Below are 21,213 nucleotides of genomic sequence, written 5' to 3'. Positions count from 1 at the left end.
TAGCACCTCAGCTTTGAACAGCAGCCATTTGCCTATAACACTTCAGGGGCTGGGAAAAACGGATTTGCCGTTCACACTGGAATAATTAGAACATGTCAGGAAGAATTAATTTCCTCATTTTTCAAAAGGATACACAGAAATTACCATGTTATTATATGACAGGGTCCCTTGGAGAATTGTATTAAATTTAATTTCTAGCGCAGCCCACACAACAAATTAAAGTCATAAATAAGATGGAAAGAAGCGGGACGCAGAGCATATGTTTATGGCAATGAGTGAAGCCAAGGGACCAGAAACAACTATCTTCATTTCATTTTATTTAAATCAGCCAGACACTGTATCTGAATGACAGCACTTGTTAATGGGGCTGAGATTATAGGCTCCTTAATTTTAGAAAACAGAAGCAGTCACTCAGTCACTATTTGAAATGGTGTATTTTCTACAATGCAGATATTAGTTTAAATTTGCTTACTTTTCAGCAGTTTGGGGGCCCTGCAGCAACTTCAACAAGAGAGGATGCACTTGTTTTTTTTTTTTTTAACACTTTGTTTGATTTTATTTTAATGTATAAGGGCAGGGGGAAGATACACTAAAAAGAAAAAGTGAGCTAGCAAAAGTAGTTGAAAATGGAGAAAACTAGATCTCTGAGTAGCTAGGGTACTATTATTCTACACACCAGGCCATTCTGACCCAAATAAACTAATTTTGGGTGAAGAGATCATTCATTTCTCGTACTAAATGAGGAACATCCTGTTTCCTTCACTTATGAATATTGTTGGCACTAGATAGAGTATTTAACTGAGACTGTCTAAAATCACTACATTTGCTGTCTAGAACCTATCCCCTGTATTTTGATCTCAAAGAAAAAAAAGTAACAATATTTTAGCCTGCAAAAAACCTCAGTCACCCCCAATCTTCAGTGTGAAATACACACCTCCACAGTGTTAGTGCTTACAAGTCTCTCCTCCGACCCAGGCAGCCATATGCAGCCTTTCCTCTGACCTCAGACACTCACAAAGGGATTGGTACTAATGGTCATGTTATACAACACTACAGTCAACCCAAGCGCACTTTAATAACATTAATAAAATTTTAATAAAGCATTATAAAATATTAACAATATTTTAACATGCTTTAACACCTGCTTCTGTTTTATTCTGTGTACACTTCAACTTTTAGTTGTTGTGCAAGTTATGGACTAAAACATTAAAATAGGATGCAATTATACAGAATACTCTTAGTCGTCCGTAGCATGCTGTCGTGGATAGAAAGACTTGCTGCTGAAACTGTTGCACTTACAGAGGCATGACACCTCTGAAATAGTGTTTGACCACTTTAAATTCCAGAGTGGAGGCTAGCACAATTACTGATAATCTATACAGTAGAATTACCTCTTACCACAGCATTGTATGAAATATCTTTCATTTAATCATTAGAAGCTTTATAAGAAACTCTCACTCTCTTACCTTTTGAAATAAATGATGCTTCCCGTGGAGCAAACAGAACTGAATTGTATGATAACCAAGCATAGGAAAAATGAACAGAAACTTTAAAAAGTGTAAAAATAATTGGCATAAAAAAGATGTCATAAAATATGTTACTTGACAAGAGATTAACTTTTTCTCATTGATAGGTATACAGTGTGTTTTTCATATATATTCACTGTGACACTGAAAGAATCCAGAAAAGTGCTTAAACTATCATATTAACTAGAAACTGGCATTAGAAATTGCCAATATGAAGAAGAGAGAGAGTTTGTACATTTTAAGAAATAGCTGTCATGGATCTGAGCACTCCCATGGGTGCAACAAACTTTAAATAATTCGTGAATCAATTAACTGGCAACTCTCTACATAACACAGATTTCACACTCCCAGGTCACTGCATTATCAGCCTGATACGAATCATAACATTTTGGAGAAAAGTTCATAATTGAAATCATTAATTAATTTAACAGGACTTTTAGTTATGCATAGCATTACACAGCTGTAAAGGAGCAGAGATTAATTAGTTGTTTCTCTGACAATTTTCTCTACTCGGTGGAAAACTTTTCAACTTAAGAGACACATCACAGTAGACATAATTCTATGGCAGCCTCTTAAGCATATTTAAACTCGCTATTATTTGCTACATTCAGAGGTAGAAAATATACAGAGGATGCAGTAGGAAGAAACAACTCTCGCAATACAGCTCCTCAAAATTATAAATAGGTCTCTACTCTTTTATACTGAAACTTAACAAAAAATTTAAATCTTTTAAAGCAAGCGCAAATGAGTTTAAAAGAACAGCTAGCATGATCAAGACTAACATAAAGATGAACTTATCCAGTTTATTCTAACATAGCAAATAAGGGATATGTACAATAACTACTGTGGCTATATGAGACACGTGTGTGATTAGGAAAAAAATATTTGCAAGATATATAGAAAGGAAGGAAGTCTTCGGTTAAGACACTCCTCTGAGATTCAGGAGATCAATTCCCATTTCTGCACCTGAATTCCTGTGTGACCTCGGGCCAGTCTCACAGAAGAGCCACAAGAATGAAGATTTAGAAAACAGGCCTTTATAGCAGCGGTGGGCAACCTGTAGCCCGCAGGCTGCATGCAGCCCATCAGGGTAATCTGATTACGGGCCATGAGACATTTTGCTGACGTTGACCGTCAGCAGGCACGGCCCCTGCAGCTCCCAGTGGGCAGGGTTCCCAGACAATGGGAGCTGTGGGAAGCGGCAGCCAGCACGTCCCTGCGGTTGCCCACCACTGCCTTATAGTGCGATACTCACAGGGCTCAATCTGTTTAGTTTAACAAAATGAAGGTTATGGGGTAATTTGATCACAGACTATAGAAGTACTTCTGGGTACTTCCCTGTGGAACAGAGTGCTCTTCAAACTAGCAGACAAAGGTATAACAAGATCTAATGGCTAGAAGCTGAAGCTAGACAAATTCAGACTAGAAATAAGACACAAATGTTAAGCTTTTAAGCACTGGAGCCATTGTTAAGCACTAGAACTTACCAAATCTTGTGGTGGATTCTCCATCACTGGACATTTTTTAATCAAGATTGGATGCCTTTCTATAAGGTAAGTTCAACCACAGCAATTGAACTTGAAGCAAGATTTACTTGAGGAAAATCCTTTAGCCTGTATTATGCAGGAGGTCAGACCTAGTGATCACAGTGGTCCCTTCTGTCCTTAAATTCTATGCATCTATGAAACTTAAGGTAGGATTTTCAAATATGCTCATGCTTGTGGCATTTAACCATTTAGATCAATAGAAATAGACTTAAGCCAATGCTGAGCACTTTTGAAAACACCACGTTAATCTCGCTATGCCTCAGTTTTCAATAGAATAGAGATTATACTACTTCCTTTCCTCCACCCTTTAGGGTACGTCTACACTACCCACCGGATCGGCGGGCAGTGATCGATCTAGCGGGGGTCGATTTATTGCATCTAGTCTAGACATGATAAATCGATCCCTGAGCACTCTCCTGTCGACTCCTGTACTCCACCGCTGCAAGAGGCACAGGCAGAGTCGATGGTGGGAGTGGCAGCAGTCGACTCACTGCAGTGAAGACATCGCGGTGAGTAGGTCTAAGTATGTCGACTTCAGCTAGGTTAGTCACGTAGCTGAAGTTGCATAACTTAGATCAATCCCCCCCACCCCCCACAGTGTAGACCAGGCCTAAGCCTGTCTTGTCAATTAAGACTGTAAGATCACCAGGGAACGGACTGTCCCTCACTACATGTTTGTACAGCATCTCATTCAATGGGCCCCCAATTTCAGTTGATGCCTCTAAGTACTACTGTAATACACATAAAATGCTAATATTGAAGTAATAAAAGCAACATAATAAGGTGCACTTCCATAATACCTTTCACCTGAGGATCTCAAAGCACTTTATACTCATTAATTAATATTCAAAACAATCCTGTGAGGTAGGTATTTTTATCTACATTTTACTGATAGGTAAACTGGCATGGACAGGTTTAATGGTTTGTCCAATGTTATACATTGGTAAAACTAGGACTAGAACCCAGAATTCTTGGTTCTGGGTCTGCTACACTAACCTTGAAATAACAATATATTTTCATTTTCTCCTTGTGAATAACTTATCCACTTATCACATTAAAGCTCTAGAAACCCAACACCTGACTTCAATGAGTATGGCAATCAGAATTTAGAAAGTTACGGTTGGTTTCTTTTATCCTAGCTGAAACTAGTATCATTGTCCCAAATTTCTACTCACCACATCCCTTTGCATCATGTTATGTATCATGTTGTATCATTTAAATACAAATAGATTTACTTCCAACTTATAGTATTATGCATAGCAAAGTTTACAATTCACAATAATAAAAAGAACAACGTATAATTATCGCAGGGACTGCATCTGTCCAGAATATACATAGATATATATCTACCTGTGTGTGTATATAGATATATATATCTGTCGAGTTAAAATAAAGTATTTTTCAGGGAAAGAAGATAATTAAAGCACACAACAAAGGAACCAAACAATAATAAAATAAAAAACACCATAACCAAACTATTATTTGTGCTGCCTTATGATTATGAATTATAGATATAATTAAAAATTGATTTTGTAGGTTAACATATTTGGAGCCTGAAATCAGTGGAGTTACCCCATTGTAAACCCAGCCCTACCGTTTTTTAAAAATGTATACATTGTATAAACCATGTAAAAAGCTAATTTCCCTGGCTTCCTGTTGGCCAAGCACAAAGAATAGGACAAGAATATATCGATTAGTATTGTAAAGCAATTATTTAGTAGTTCATTTAATTTGTTTTGATTTCCCTCCTCCTATCCCACACTTTTTAGCAAGAAATTGCTAAAAATAAAAAGCCTATTAGATTCTGGGGGAGGATAGGAGATAGAGGTTACTATGTGAATCAGAAACCCAATTTCTGATCTGTTTGGTGGTAGTGCCATTTATTCATCATTAACTACTTCATCAGTCTATCCCTCAGGGCCCTATTAAAAAAAATGTTAAGCACGTATTTGAGCAAAAGTTCCTCTAGCTGGCCCCAACATAACTCAGTCCCAATGCAGCCCTATGATATAGTTTAAATTCCAGGCTTTGATGCAAATCTTGACTAGCCTGAACACCCACAACCCTTCATAGTCCTATAGAGTGTATGCCCTGCTCTGATAACATCAGCTGAACTCATCCAAGCAAATTTAGGTATTCCACTGATGTCATAGTTGAGCCTGTTCCCTGGGAATGACTGACAGCAGTACTTCAAGCCTAATCAGCTCTAGAGATCCAGTTACAGTGTTAAAAGAGTTTGTCTAAAGTCTGATAACAGGACCCGGGCTCTTCATTGATCCTTGATAGCACCTTGTTAAGCAAATAAAAATTCCATATCATCCAGCTGTTCCACTGGATTCCTAAATCAATCCCAAACATCAAATTAACTTTAAATCTGTAAAAATTGCACATAAAGCTCTCTCCTCACTTATGTGGACAACAGAGCAAACCAGTAGACACTTTCTTGATTTAAATGGTGTCTCCATCTCTAGTTGGAAGCCCAGAGCATGATGTGAAAAATGGCTTTCTTTGTCCTGCAATGGCTTGACCTAGCTTTAGCAGGCCAAACAGCCAGAGATGTGGAGGAATACTGCCACTAGCTGGAAGGGGCAGTCTCAAAGCAGCCCCTTCCATTCCTGAGCGTACTTAAGACTCTACTGTTTTAATAAACGATGAATCCATTTCTATAGAACGTTACAGAATCCAACAAATCAGTAGGCTGCTTTAGCCATCTGTAACACCACCTACTGCTATGTTTATAACCATCTATAATGCATACTCCTAAGGGCTAGTTAAATGTTTATTCAAAACCTTTTTTCAGCAGCAAATTGAGCTTTCAACTACACATTTTTTGCAGAAAGTGTCTGTTTTCCTCAACAACAAAAAATAGATTTTTCATCTGAAAATTGAGAACACAAAACCCAAACATTTTTCAGTCAAATATCAAAAAAATTGTGGAAAACTCCCCTATTTTCCAAACAGATCTAATACTACTCATGTCTGTAACATGCTTATAGCATCTATTAATCATTTAGTAACTCTTTGTGAATTGTACCCTAACATAAAGTGTGACCAATTCAGAAACCGAGAATAAGCATTAAGGGTACCAAAAAAATCAGTTTTTACTTTACCTCCTGCCAAGCCAGATGGCGACACAGAACTGATCTGTGTGAGACCCAATGTTTCCTGTCCAAACTTGTATTGGGTCTTGTGCAAAGTTTGAAATACTATAGAAGGGGGTAGTTAGTATCTTTATTTCACTACAGAAGAATTGTTTATCCAGAGCACAGACGGGAATCTTTCCAGGGCTTTACATCCTTCCTCTTTTACACACTGGTTGCAGAAATGGAAAGAGTAATGCTTTTCTTAAGGGTAGAGGAGCAATATTTTGAAATCTTATTAATTTTAGTGGTTTCTTTTCATGTGACATAGAGTCCCTGAAGGAAACTGGTAGTCTGTCCTGTGATCACTAAGCATAGCATTGACTACTGTTCTCCGAATAGGTCAGCTTGGTTCATGTGGAGGAGGTTTTGAGGGGGGCAGGTCCAACAATGGTAATCTAAAATGTCATCAGCTTCACTTTCTGGATGAAATCAAATAAAATGTTTGAATGTTAGCCTTTACTGGTTCTCACTACAGTGCTTTCATTCTGATGATCTAGCAATTCAGGGTGATAGGAACCAGGCTGTTTGTTATATGGCTATGTGTTCTTAAAGGATTTTCCCTCAAGCACCTTGAGAATTGGAATCATCTATCTCCTGAACTGATTAGCAAGTTTCTTAGGTTTCTATTTTTTGCTGGGTCAACATCACCTTTTCACTTGGACTCATTTTTCTGATCAACCTGATACAAAGCGGTTCTGAACTGTTGACCAAAACAGAGACTAGCAACAAGAGAATTTTGTCAAGCAACCAACCAGTAGCAATCAGTATAACTTTTTTTTTTTTTTGCCTATTGGCACCATCTGTAGTGAGCAATTTGCATGGTTTTCTGTAGAATGCTGATGAATTGTTAGACTTTGAAGATTAAATCTTCTAGAACTTTGACAACAAACATTTTGGAGCTAGTCGACGTTTGTGGAGGATTTTTAAATTACATTTGACTACAGAAAGAAAATAAAAGGAAAAAAATAACACAGAGTTTTCATACACCAATGGCTTAAGGGCGGTGTGTGAATTGCCACTGAGGCCTCCGCATCAAGAGGTACATCCAGGCTTCAGCAAGTAGTGACTGTGAGGCCAAAAGCCTTTTGTTTTTTTAAATATCTGCCAGGCAGAGAGGATGCAATGTTTTTCTCTCCAGAACAGACCTTTATGGAATTGTGTCCAGAGCATTAAATGGATACCTCTAAAGGTTTATTAGAAATCTTAATACAAACACATTTTTTTTCTCATTTTACAAATAGAAAGATTGTTCTCCCACTAAGTTAGACAGAAACTCTACCTTGACAGTACTATCTGTCCTAGGATTTCCTGATCAACAGTGGGTTATTAAAGAGAGAAGGTGGGTGAGGTAATATCTTTTATTGGACCAACTTTGGTTGGTGAAGGGACATGCTTTCAAGCTACACTGAGCTCTTCTTCAGGTCCTGACTGAGGGAAAGTTACTCATGGCTGGGAAAAAGGAAGATTGGTGAGAGAAACCATCTTGAACAAAGTCTGTGCCTTGCTAGATTAAGTTTTAAGTGTGTGCTTTCATTTCTATTTTCTTGTAATCATTTCTAATTTTATTCTTTTTACTTGGCTTTTTACTTATGCTCTATTGTTAATATTTGTGTTTTATTTTACTATAAACCAATTCAGTGCTGTGTTCGAAGGGAAGGGTGTATTTACCTCAGTTAAGTTAATAAGATGTAATGTGCTTTTCTCTCTTAGAGAAATACTACGGTTCGTTGTTCCTTAAAAGTGGTCCAGGTGAGGGCTGGACACTCCAGGGAACATGGTTTGAGGGAAATTTGGGACTGGGTGTGTGTTGAGGGTCACCTTGCTGGCTGTAACCAAGGCTCGGGGAAGCCAGAGTGGAGCTGGGGGACTGCAGACAGGTCTAGCACACAGACACACCGGGTGGGACCTGCATGGTCCTATGCTGGCTGTGAGCATCCCAGACTGGGAGCTACAGCAGCAAAGCATTGTAAGGTACCCAGGTTGCACGGCAAGTGGTGACAACATCCTGGTCTGGATTGTATCCCAGAGTATGATATTATTAGGTGTCCTAGGTACTCATCTGGGTTTCCTCACTTTTCTTGAGGCATCCTGTGGAAAATAATGCTCAAAGTCTATATTTCTGCAAAGTCAGTAGTACAATAGGGACCTCTTACACTGAGGTAATTCATTTAATACATGAAACATACACTGGCACTGTGCCTCAGATAATTCAGAATTCCCTCTTGTAGTTCACCATACTAGTATTCACTATACACAGGCTCAACTATCTATAAGGATAGTTGACTTAGCACAAGTGGTGTTTTATTCTTATGACACGAGAGCATCTTGGATACATGATACACTTCATCTCCTGTGAAGAACAGAAGAACACCACACTTTGTGGCTTGTTCTTTCAGTGACAGAGAAAATTTTTTCCAATCACTCAAGCTAATGCTCCTATTTTGACTAAAATGTAGAGTCAGAATCTCACACTGGAAATTTCGGGAAATCTGGAAACATTCTCTTAGATACTGTGAATTAGCAGGAAAGTCTGGTTTTCTCATCCCTTGACTGAAGGACTTATTTTTTGGAATTTGTTGTTTTTTCCCTTCAAAACAGAGTTGTATTTGGCAGACAACCCCCTCTTTTTTTACTTCTGATGAGACATAGAAATTCAAAGATGGTTGAGAGCTGAAGTGCACTCTGAGGGATCACAGGACAGTGGTTTCTTCATGGACTTAAGCTACGTATTTTTAAGAAGATTCTTTACTTCACATAGTAGAGTTTATTTGACAGACTGAAGTTCAAAAGGAAATAGTAGTTGTTTTTTGGAGGGGTTGGGTTTGTGTTTTTGTTTTGGTTTTTTACTAGAATGTTGCTCAGCTGTTAAATATATTTGTTGCTCATGTAAATGTTATCTGTTTTATATTTGGATTCAAAACCCTGTCAGTCATAGGTGTGATCCAGCACAATCCCCACTCTTCATGTATAATCTTCTGTGTTTGTGTTGTGTTTTCTGACTTATTTTTCCCCTCTTGAAAGGAATTTTTCACTATTCTATCTAGTTATTTCATTTTGAATGTAGATGTATTTTTGGCATAATTTGTTCATACAGTATCTCAACTTGTGCTATGAGTTTACATGATGTAAATGAATAAAACCTCAGCATTTTATAAAGTATTGTCTTCATCTTGGCATATGCATATCTTTATCCTTTACCCTAGAGTGTGGGAACTGGTACCACCAGTGAATCAGGAGCACGGGAATAAATAATTTGTGCTGAGGAAGTATGCACTATTACCACTTCCCAATATTATCACTTTCTCTTTACATCTATCAGTTTAGGTGCATTATCTATTGACAAAGTCTGCCCTATTGTAATGGAATACCAGTAGTGTAGACTTTTACAAATTTATTGTGTCTCCAATTTTAGTGTTTTGCAGAAAGCACCAAATCTTAGAGTCATGTGAACATATCAGAATTTAAGCCTTCACCTTTTTAAAAGCAAGTGTCTAACCCTCACTGGTTGTAGAGAAAAGCTTGAAAATGTGAATTCTAAAGACTCAAAAATCTAGAAGACAAAATAAAAGATGCAGAGGGTTTTGGGGGGTTTTCTTTAATCCCAGGTTTTTTTAGGGCTAGACTCAATTTTTGAATGCTTTAGGTTCGCAATACTGGAATACAATGCAAATGTGATAATGCTGTTATGAGGACTTGTAGTAGCCACTTATTGAGTAACAAAAAATGTGTTTGCAAATATTTTAAAATCTTAACACCTTTATATAGCCCACTTACAAAAAAAATTTCCTATGAGTGCTTAAGGGGCAATAAAAATATTTGGATTGAAGCAGGTCACAGAGACTCCAAGGAATAACTAAAGGCCTAAATGAGATTTAGAAAAATCTAAATTTGGGGCCTTCTATATGGGATCAATACCAAGTATTATGCAAATTGAGTGTATTTAGTATTAAAGAGATACAATTTGGATATTAACCGGTGGTTTTAATGTTCTGTTTGACTCAATACTAAAAGTGATTAGCATGAAAATCTTTACAATTTATCTATTGCGTGATTAACCCTAATGAGGTACTTGTGATATTCTAGGGAATAATACAAGTACCACAGTAATGTTAAGTACTTTCAAATAGCAATGATAAGATTTTAATGGTGTCCACTGTTCTAGAGAGTCTAACAGTAGCTGCATATTTTGACTGGTCACAATAAGAATATCTGAAGATATCACTCCTGATATAGGAAAGCCACAGGGAAAGACAGCCAGATTAGACTTTTGGAAAGGCTCCATTGTGAAACACTTGAGAACAATTACTGGTATAGAAGCTCTAAACTGGGAGCAATTTAAAAACATCAGATTGATCACTTTTTAGTTTAGTGAATTCAGACACTATGTAAGTCCCTGAAACTCAAATGCAGACATTTTGCAGGCCATTAGTCAAAACAAAACAAAAAAAAATTGACATGGAGGAAGGCCCAGAAGGCGCTCATATTTCCTTGTTCGTGTGTGTTTTTGTCAGACGCTAAATGCAATCTGTATATAGTTTTTTTGTGGTTTCATAGAATGATGTTCAACTGTCCAGGCCGGTGGTTAGTACTATATGATGCTGCCAAAGCTTTACTGTTCTCAAACTCTTAGCACTCTAGAAACAAACAAATGAACAAACAGTCTCTTCCATCTGGAATGGAAGACTGAATAAAAGTAAGAACAAAATTGTGGTGGAAAGGAACATACGCTCATCAGAAAATAAAAACAGGAGGAGGAAGAAAGCAACTATCCCAATTTACAGCTATAGTTTAAATGGTGCAGGCAAAGGAAAGGCATTTTAAATAATATTTCTCTTATTAAAGAACAGCTTAGTCAGAGAAGACCAGGACTCATTCATAGGTGGTACGTACAATAAAGAAAAATATAGAGAAGTGGGTTGTATTTTGTTTCAAAACTCAGTAACCGCCCCCTTTTTCATGTTATGATCCATATTGGAATGTCCCAGACAACCAGTAAAGGTTTCAGTGTTCAAAAGCAAGATTAACTGAGAGGCTTCATGGCAGGTAAATAAATGTATTTCCAGTGAAATAATGATTTGCTAGAATGTCATCCCCTCTCACTGCATAAATAGGAGAGGTGATGACATTCTGTAAAAGGCAATTTTTATTCCCATACTTCTGACTTCCAGAGATACATTACTCACTCAATTCCTGTGAGTTATCTGCTCTGAGGTCATGTCTTATTTTTTAGAATGCCATCACTGACTGAATAACAGTTAAGTGACAAGAAAAAATGGGAATGTTATTTTCCACCCTACATAACCTCATGTAAGAATCTGAGAACATCCATTCACGTAAAATAGTTGACTACTGTTGTAGCTCTTGTTTCTTCATCATTAAAAGCTGAATCCACATATGCTTGAGCTATATCTACAGGAGAAAATGATATGATACAGTTCCTAAACATTGTCAGACTTATCAAGCACATATGTAGAAGAATTAAGATCCCAGAATTCTCTGTATCACCTAATAATTTTTAACATTTTAATTAAGTAGCAGCTTACTCCAAAAACATTTGAATACTTAAGACATTTGATAACTATGGTTAATCCTCATTAAAACTAAGATTACATGATATAATTACATGTAAATAAGAATGAATTCAATAAAATTCTTACCCTTTTCAGTGTTGGGCACTATGTTGTGAATCATACAGTATATACAATTAGAGTTATATTGCTAAGCTAAAAATATTGGTGAAGATCTAAAAATGACGAACAGTGCCTTTTAAATTAATGTCTTATTAGTTGAGTGAAGTACACTGACAAAGAATAATTTATGCTTATTCAAACTGCTCTCGACATCTTCAGGTGTTTCCAAATGAGCTCACAGAAGAGTGATTAAATGCATCTGATAACAAGCCACACATTGCTGAAATTACTTACCGCCTCATTTTATGATTAATTAAACATGTAGATTAAAGTTGCAAAAGAATTTAGATTAATGAGCAAGTTAAGTCTTGCTGATATAAGTGAATTGGGAATTGGATGCTCTGTGGAACTTTATAAACATGCATTTTATAATGAGTAAGACAAGGCTACATGTTGAATCCTGGCCACAAGGGCCTTTGACGATGCAGTCTTTTTTAACATGGTTTGACAGCTTTCAAATAACATTCTACTATAGGCTTTAAACTTTGTGCATTGCTGTAAAACATGGCTACATAACTCATGTATTAGGAGTACGATTATTTCAAAGCTCTCCAAGGTAATGACCCCCTGTAGCAGCAGCTGTTCAGAAAAATTACAAGCTCAATTGTTATTTTAATCAGAGAGAGTTTAGTAGTTAAAAGCAGTTATGCAACTTGTAAAATTATATGACACCTCATCAGTAGATTCTCTACAGCATCCTTCATCCAAAAAAATAATAAAAAAACAGCTTGGACTTATTAGTGAAACAGGGTGCTCAGTCATTCATAAAAAATTCAAAGCCATTTATTAGTGTGGTTTCTGTGCACAGCAAGGTAATGTTTAAATTTATGACGACTCTTATCAGCTCCAAGAGTGTCTCTAAATATCGGCTGGGTTTGCCAAGTATCCAATTTTTCTCTTTTAAGATCAGCTTTACCTAATCCAGATAGTTTAGTTAGTGTCAAAAAGCCAAGTTGGGCTTTATGATTTTGCAGGGCAACAGCAAATCCATGAATAACATTTCCACGAACAGTGTTTTGTACAGAGAAGCTGAAAGCAAAGCTATTGAACTAACCTTATGATTAATAAAAAGATTTTACTACTATACTTGTAGCACAATGACATTTACAACTCTGCTTTCATGATCTACTGCACAAAACAGTGGCATAAAGTGACTTCTGCAGACTCCACTGAGGAGTCTGATTAACACTGCTCTCTCAAATACACCTTTAATTCCTTTCCATCCATAATTTTAGAACTTGAATACAGATCAAGTTCCTTGCAAAGGCTGCATACTTTCAATTTAAATTCTAATTTGAAGATATCAAAGGACTACTAAAATTAAAAATTAAGAAAAATTTTGCACAAAGACCAACAAGATCCCTTTGTAACGGACCTGGCAAATTGTGGATATTAACCTCACACATTAATACCATGGACCTAATGGCCTTTCTGAAAATGTATTAATGAGAATACAATATTGTGAGTTGACATTTTATAACAGAGTGTATGACCTGATAGGGGAATAAATCAATAAACAATGAAAACAATCAGGCATAGCACTTAAGCACATATTTTAACCCCCACTGACTTCACCAGGATTTACGCACATGCTTAAGTGCTTTTGTGCCTCAGGGCTTTAAGGCTATTTAATCCTAAAATGTATTCAAATTGGTTAAAGAGGTACATATTCCATGTACAGTTAGGATATTATATATTGGATCCTCACTTTTGGTGTGCCTATTTCAATACAATCTTTTAAAAGGTCATAAAAACATAAGAATGGTCATACTGGATCTGACCAAAATGGTCAATCTAGCCCAGTATCCTCTTTTCCAACAGTGGCCAGTGATAGATGTGTCAGAGGGAATGAACAGAACAGGACAATTTATCGAGTGATCCATCCTATCATCCAGTCCCAACTTCTGGCAGTAAGAGGTTTAGAGATATCCAGAGCATGGGGTTGCACCGCTGACCATCTTGGCTGATAATCATTGATGGATCTATCCTCCATGAAATTATCTCATTCTTTTTTTTTTAAACTGTTATACTTTTGGTCTTCAGAACACCCCTAGCAACAAATTCCACAGTTGACTGCGCGCTGTGTGAAGAAGTACTTCCTTATGTTTGTTTTAAACCTGCTGCCTACTAATTTCACTGGATGACTCCTGGTTCTTGTGTTATGTGAAGAAGTAAATAACATTTTCCTATGCACTTTCCCCACACCATACATGATTTTATAGACCTCTATCATAGCCCCTCCTAGTCGTCTCTTTTCTAAACTGAACACTGAGCACTTTTAATCTCTCCTCATATGGAAGCTGTTCCACACCCCTAATCGTTTTTGTTGTCTTCTGTACCTTTTCAAATTCTAATGTAAATTTTTAGTGAGGGTACTAGAACTGCACACAGTAGTTAAGGATGGGCACACCAGAGATTTATATAGTGCATGATGATATTTGTGGTTTTATCTATCCCTTTCCTAATGATTCCTAATATTGTTAGCTTTTTTGACTGCCGCTGCACATTGAGCAGATGTTTTCAGTGAACTATCCACAATGCCTCCAAGATCTCTTTCTTGAGTGGTAACAGCTAATTTAGACCCCATCATTTTGTATGTATAGTTGAGATTATTTTTTTCCAGTGTGCATTACTTTGCATATATCACAACACTGAATTTCATCTACCATTTTGTTCCCCAATCACCCAGTTGTGTGAGATCCTTTTGTAGCTCTTCACAGTAATCTTTGGACTTAACTATCTTCAGTAATTTTGTATTGTCTGCAAACTTTGCCACCTTCAGTGTCTACCCCCTTTTCCAGATCATTTATGAATATGTTGAACAGCACTGGTCACAGTACAGATCTCTGGGGGACCCTGCTATTTACCACTCACCACTGTGAAAACTAATCACTTATTCCTACCCTTTATTTCCTATCTTTTAACAAGTTACTGATTCATGAGAGGCCTTCCCTCTTATCGCATGACTGCTTACTTTACCTAAGAGCCTTGGATGTGAGCCCTTGTCAAAGGCTTTCTGAAAGTCCGAGTATACTAACTATAACAACTGTCCAAATGTTTGACATCCTGACACCCTCAAAGAATTCTAATAGATTGGTGAGGTATGAATGCCCATTACAAAAGCCATGTTGACTCTCCCCAAACATATCATGTTCATCTATGCATCTCATAATTCTGTTCTTTACTCCTGTTTCAACTAATTTGCCAGGTACTGAAATTAGGCTTACCTGCCTGTAATTGCCAGGATTGCCTCTGAAGCCTCTCTTTAAAAAAAAAAAAAAAAAAAAATTAGTGTTATCCCCAGTCATCTGGTACAAATGCTGATTTAAGCAATAGATTACATGTCACAATTGTTAGTTCTACAATTTCATATTTGAGTTCCTTCAGAACTCTTGAGTAGATAGCATCTGGTCCTGGTGACTTATTATTAGGGAGGTGGTGGAATCTCCTTCCTTAGAGGTTTTTAAGGTCAGGTTTAGTTGGGGATTGGTCCTGCTTTGAGCAGGGCGTTGGACTAGATGACCTCCTGAGGTCCCTTCCAACCCTGACATTCTATGATTACTGTTTAATTTGTCAAATCATTCCGAAACCACCACTATTGACACCTCCATTTGGCACAGTTCCTCAGATTTGTCACTTAAAAAGAATGGCTCAAGTGTGGGCATCTCCCTCACATCCGCTGCAGTGAAGACTGATGCAAAGAATTAATTTAGCTTCTGCACAATGGCCTGGTCTTCCTTGAGTGCTCCTTTCCTCAGTAGGATCTGATTTCCAATAAAGGATGCCTTTTTACCTCTGCCTGTTTTATTCTGCTGCTTAGCCATGGTGACATTTTTCTTTTGGCCCTCTTACTTTTTTTTATTTGGGATATACATTTATTTTGAGCCTCTATTATAATGGTTTTTAAACAGTTTCCATGCAGCTTGCAGGCATTTCACTCTTGTAACTGTTCCTTTTAATTTCTACTTAACTAGATTTCTATTTGCTTATTATGAAATCGTATCCATGTTTTACCAATTTAAGAATGAGCTTAAATGTGTCAACTGCATGACTTTTTTTGTTTGTCTGAACTAAAATTATTTTTAAATAATTGTAAAAATGTTGAATGAAAGATAAACCAAAATAAATACACTTTTACTTCTTTTCAGTACACTTGTCATTAGTGTAAGTAATGGTATACAGTGGTCACCAAGAATATATTAATATTTATCCACTGGTGCTATACAGATAACAGAACTAGTATAATTACTTCCTCTTTGGATAATAGAGAGAAACAAAATGAAGTTTCATGGTGGCCCAAATTTGCAAACCTAGTATCCTAAAATTAGTCTTCAAAATCCATATTTAGGTAGCTTAGGTTAGATTTTCAAAAAAGTGACTTAGCAGTGCAAGTCCCATCAGTCTGATTTCTAAAAGACAGAATTGCATATGCATAATACTCTGTCATTTAGAGTTTGGCCTGTCTTGTCAATAGACAATCAACCCAATATACTTTGTATTTATTTATTTATTTATTTATATTAATATGAACATTTCATGGAAAATCATTTGGACAATATAAGCTATATGAAAACTTGCCTTAAAGATAGGTAGCAAAACTACAGTTTCTGTAATTACTGTTTATATACTTATTATATCATGCAAGAGAACATTTTCAACAGTGGATCCCTTCATGTAAGAATGCAAGTGTTCCTAAACAGCATGTTTTTCAATGTTGTCTGCAAGGCTCCTGCTCCTTGGCCTTTCTTCAGTAGATGTTGCTTACTTTGTTAAACTGTGTCCTGACTTTGTCATATGAGCAGACATCAATTTTGCATTAGTATGTGACCATTACATTCATTTTCACTTGCCACTATACCTAAGTGTGTAGAGTTAGAATATGGTCCATTAATCCATTGCTCCATCTTTTCTTCCAAATACTTTGAACTACTAATGGCTCCAGACTCTTCCTCTTCAAAGTCCAGGACAGTTAAACAAGGTTGTATGTATCAAAGCTCAAAATATCAATCTACTCCAAAGCAATCTTGAAGTGATATAGCACAGATTGCAGCAGAGGTGTCTCATGAGATGCTGCAAGTTCCTATGATAAAAGGTGCCTTGTTTCAAGATGCGATTTTAAAAACAAAGCAACTGTGAATAAAGTAATAATAATAGTCCAATTTAAACCAGGTGGCATATGCCTACTGATGGGATGGCATTTTTGCTAGCAGTCAGCCAAGCTCAAACATGCAACTAGAAATGGATTTCCATTTGACAGCAAAGACAAGACATGCTACACCTCTCAGCCATGTGTTTATTATTAGCATTTTTAGTGGTTTGGGGATGTCAAGATTTACCAAAATACCGCTCTAAAACACACCAAATTCTATCATCCAGAACATGCTTTTTCCATGGAGTGTGTGTTTTTCTATCATTTCCATGTGTTATTTCTGTTGGAAGAATCCTCTTTCTGAGGTCATAGTGTAATGGAGACTATCTATTTTACAGTACATAAATTCTTCAGAAACTTGTCCCTCAAAGCCCTAGAGAGAGCAACACAGGATGATAGCGGCAGCCTGAGACTTAGCTAGAAATCGAAGGGATCAAGACATTTTTCCACTCTCCCATATATTGATGTTATGGATCTATCTGGGTTCAATCATATGCCATTTATTGATGGTCTACAGATGAAAAATACATTCCCTTCTCCCTATGCCCACTTCACTTCACTTCACTCCAACCAGACATACAAGTTTACAGAAAAAAATGTTTTCTGGAGCCTAACATCTGCCCTCCATGAGATTTAGCGCCACCCCTCTCCCCATCAACCCACTACAATCTTAGAATTTTGGGTAGAAGTTTTATTATAAATAGTTAGAGGAGAAGGAAATAGAACTGCTGCAGAGAGAGATATTTTAAAAATTAAATACTCTGTCTGAAGTGCCTCTGTAAAGATTGTATGAAAAAAACAGCTAGCCAACTAAACATTTAACCAACCAATTTAATTGTAGCTTCTCTCTTTTTTTCCAGCAGAAAGCTTCCCACAATGTGTTTAAAAAGATCCTGGAGAACGTTTTCAAAAACACCTATGTGACTTAGGAGCCTGTTTACAAAAGTAATTTAGGGGTTAAAATTTTCAAAAGGATTCTAAAGTGCCTAAGTCACTTGTGAAAAGGGGAATTAGACACTTTTGAACATTTTATCCCATCTCTTCATACTGAATAAGCAGTTAAAAATAAGTGAAGTTGAGTAATAAAATCATGAAGATCCTCAGCTGGTCATCGCTCCATGGAAGACAATGGATGACCATTTACCTTAGTTGAGGAATATCTAGAATAAGAGGGTGTAAAATAGAAATGAATGCAAGTGATAATAAAAAGTACAAAGTAGTATGTGAAACATTTCATAAATGTAGCTATTCTGCAAAATTTCTAAATCATAAATTTGATAGTCATCCACCTTTAACTATCCAGCAGCTATGTGGCAACCCTGTTAAGAAACCTTGTTTTATCACAAAGGGAGCAAAACATTAACATAAAAAAGAAAATACACAAAGATCTATAGGGGACTGTTTGTTGTTCTGGAGAATTGTCAAAGGAAAATGTTGCTAACTTGTCAGTTTCCTTCTTCCAAAAGACCATGTCCAGCAACCCATCTCCCATAAGATGATATATTTCCAGACCCAGAGAAGGAGACAGTTCCAAAACTATCAGTCAGAGCTGACTACAAAAAGGATCCTCCCACTCAGCTGTATCCAGAAGAAGATCCTTCCAAGATGCAAATACAGAAACTTATCTACCAAATTAATTTGAGAATAAGCTCTGATTTAAAACTGGTTTTATACACACACAAACACACAGAGTAAGAAAACAAAGATTCCTTCCTCTTAGTGTTAAAACTAGAATACAACCATTGCTCAAAATCACTGCTGAAGGTAACACCTCTGGCTCTTGTGTCTCCAATATTGCTCTATAGCCGAACAGAAAGAGCTGAAATATTTTGGCATGAAAAAAGAAGAAGAGTCCTGCAGATTGCAATGCAGAAAACTTTGAAGGAAGAATAAAAAAGGTGACTACTGGAAGCCCTTTTGAATCAGCTTGGTAAACTATGTTACAGATTTAACTTTCTTGGCCAGCAGGATTGGCCTGCATTCAGTATTGACATGAAGAAATGCTAACATTACAGGAATGAGCACAGGATGTGCACATTAACAAATGGCTGAGGAGATGTACACGTGCTAATGGCACGTAGGGCAACTCAGACCTGAGGACACTATGATGTTGTTTGACATCACCAACACCTGGCTCTGAATTGTGTTACATCTCAGATGTATTAGTGCCAGTTTGACAACTCTGAGCTCTAGTAACCTGGCACTCAACAACTTGTTGCTTAGTTTGCGTGCCTTGGTTTGAACCACAGGTATCTCCTTGCAACAGCATTATATACCATAGATCTAATGAAAATGAAATAAGGTAGCCACAGACTATGATAATGGTTGTTACATTTTTGTTTATCTTTCAGTTCTATGATGCGGACTGCCACTGAAGTCAACAGCCATGCAATTGGCTCATAATTTCTACATTTCTTTGCTCTCCAACATAATTTCTACATATCTAATTTCTATCCAACTGCTGTTTTGGAAAGAAATTACCATCTATTTGGATCAGAGTGTCCTTTGCTAGGGCCACAATCAATACATCTATAGTGGTTATATTAGATTTCTGTAATCTAAAGCATTTTATCTGTTGTCTCTTCAGCATGTGAGATTTGCTGCAAGTTTCCCCCATCATAAATTGATTAGTCTTCCACAAATTACTTCCCAGATTTAACTTTCTCTCTCTTTATTTGAATTCCTCACATTTTCATATCCTTTTGACCATTGTGTCAAAGTATTCAGAGTCTAACTTAAAATCCAGAACAAGAATTCACAAAATCTGAATTTGAGTTTACTGCCATGTCTAGAGGGCAGGAAGATGAAAATAATTCAAAGAAGGAGGAAGAAAGTATTTATAATGCAGACGTCTCAATATTAATTCAGGAGAGGGTGGAACTCTAGATCTCTTAGATGAGGGTTTAAAATTGTTTCCTTTTTCCCTTGGAAACTAATTTCTTCTATGAGCTCATATAAATGAGATGAGAGTCTCTGAAAAATACTAATGTGGGAGTTCACTAGTCTGGTGAGGCTTACTGCTAACTATCCCAGCCTCTCTCTAGCTAGCTACTTATGTGACCATCATCAACATAGTATCTGAGGGCCTCCTCATTAATAAAAAAGTCAGAAGAATAATTACCAAAAACAAATCTCTCTCTTCCCAGTAGGACTAAGACTTGAACAGGTAGAAGAATGTGTTTATTTTGAGTTTAGACTAGATGAGTGTAAATAAGTTATGTTATACGTGCATGAGGAGTTATTGTGGAAATGCTAAGCCAAAGACGCAAGTTTTGCATTTAGCTCTGAATGCAGTAAGGCCAATGGTCGTTACCTTTTGTGGGAGTGCATTCTATGGTCTAGGTGTGGCTCCCAGGAAAGTTCTGTCTCTTAGGCCTGGTCTACACTATGACTTTAATTCGGATTTAGCAGTGTTAAATCGAATTAACCCTGCACCCGTCCACACAACGAAGCCATTTATTTCGAAATAAAGGGCTCTTTAAATCGATTTCTGTACTCCACCCCGACGAGCGGAGTAGCGCCAAAATCGATATTGTCATTTCGAATTAGGGTTAGTGTGGCCACAATTCGATGATATTGGCCTCCGGGAGCTGTCCCACAGTGCACCATTGTGACCGCTCTGGACAGCAATCTGAACTCGGATGCACTGGCCAGGTAGACAGGAAAAGCCCCGCGAACATTTAAATTTAATTTCCTGTTTGCCCAGCGTGGAGAGCACAGGTGACCACAGATAGCTCAGCTCATCAGCACAGGTAACCACACAGGCCGATAATCGAAAAAGAGCACCAGCATGGACCGTACGGGAGGTACTGGATCTGATCGCTATATGGGGAGAGGATTCAGTGCTAGTAGAACTTCGTTCGAAAAGACGAAATGCCAAAACTTTTGAAAAAATCTCCAAGGGCATGATGGAGAGAGGCCACAATAGGGACTCAGATCAGTGCCGCGTGAAAGTCAAGGAGCTCAGACAAGCCTATCAAAAAACAAAGGAGGCAAATGGTCGCTCCGGGTCAGAGCCGCGGACATGCCGCTTCTACGCCGAGCTGCATGCAATTCTAGGGGGGGCCGCTACCACTACCCCACCTCTGACCGTGGATTCTGAGGTGGGGATAATCTCATCAGCTACACCTGAGGATTCTGCGGACGGGGAACAGGAGG

The 21,213-nt window shown here is 37.4% G+C and overlaps 1 protein-coding gene across 40 annotated transcripts in view; it reads right to left on the bottom strand.

The window, feature by feature from the left end:
- SOX6 (SRY-box transcription factor 6) overlaps positions 1-21,213 on the bottom strand; it is a 456,705-nt gene that overhangs the window by 350,029 nt on the left and 85,463 nt on the right. For 23 of the 40 annotated variants that reach the window (XM_065594763.1, XM_065594780.1, XM_065594788.1 and 20 more), the window contains one exon: positions 15,134-15,169. The exons of 16 other annotated variants lie outside the window; for them this stretch is intronic. Coding sequence is in view for 14 of the 24 variants with exons in the window: in XM_065594783.1 (XP_065450855.1) it covers positions 15,134-15,169 (36 nt within the window). In the remaining 10 variants the exon portion in view is untranslated. The remainder of the gene's footprint in view (positions 1-15,133; positions 15,170-21,213) is intronic. One more of the 40 variants, XM_065594793.1, reaches the window with a different exon arrangement.

This window comes from Chrysemys picta, chromosome 4 (assembly GCF_011386835.1).
Source record: "Chrysemys picta bellii isolate R12L10 chromosome 4, ASM1138683v2, whole genome shotgun sequence".
NCBI classification, from domain to species: domain Eukaryota; kingdom Metazoa; phylum Chordata; order Testudines; family Emydidae; genus Chrysemys; species Chrysemys picta.
This window is presented reverse-complemented; position numbering and strand designations above follow the sequence as displayed.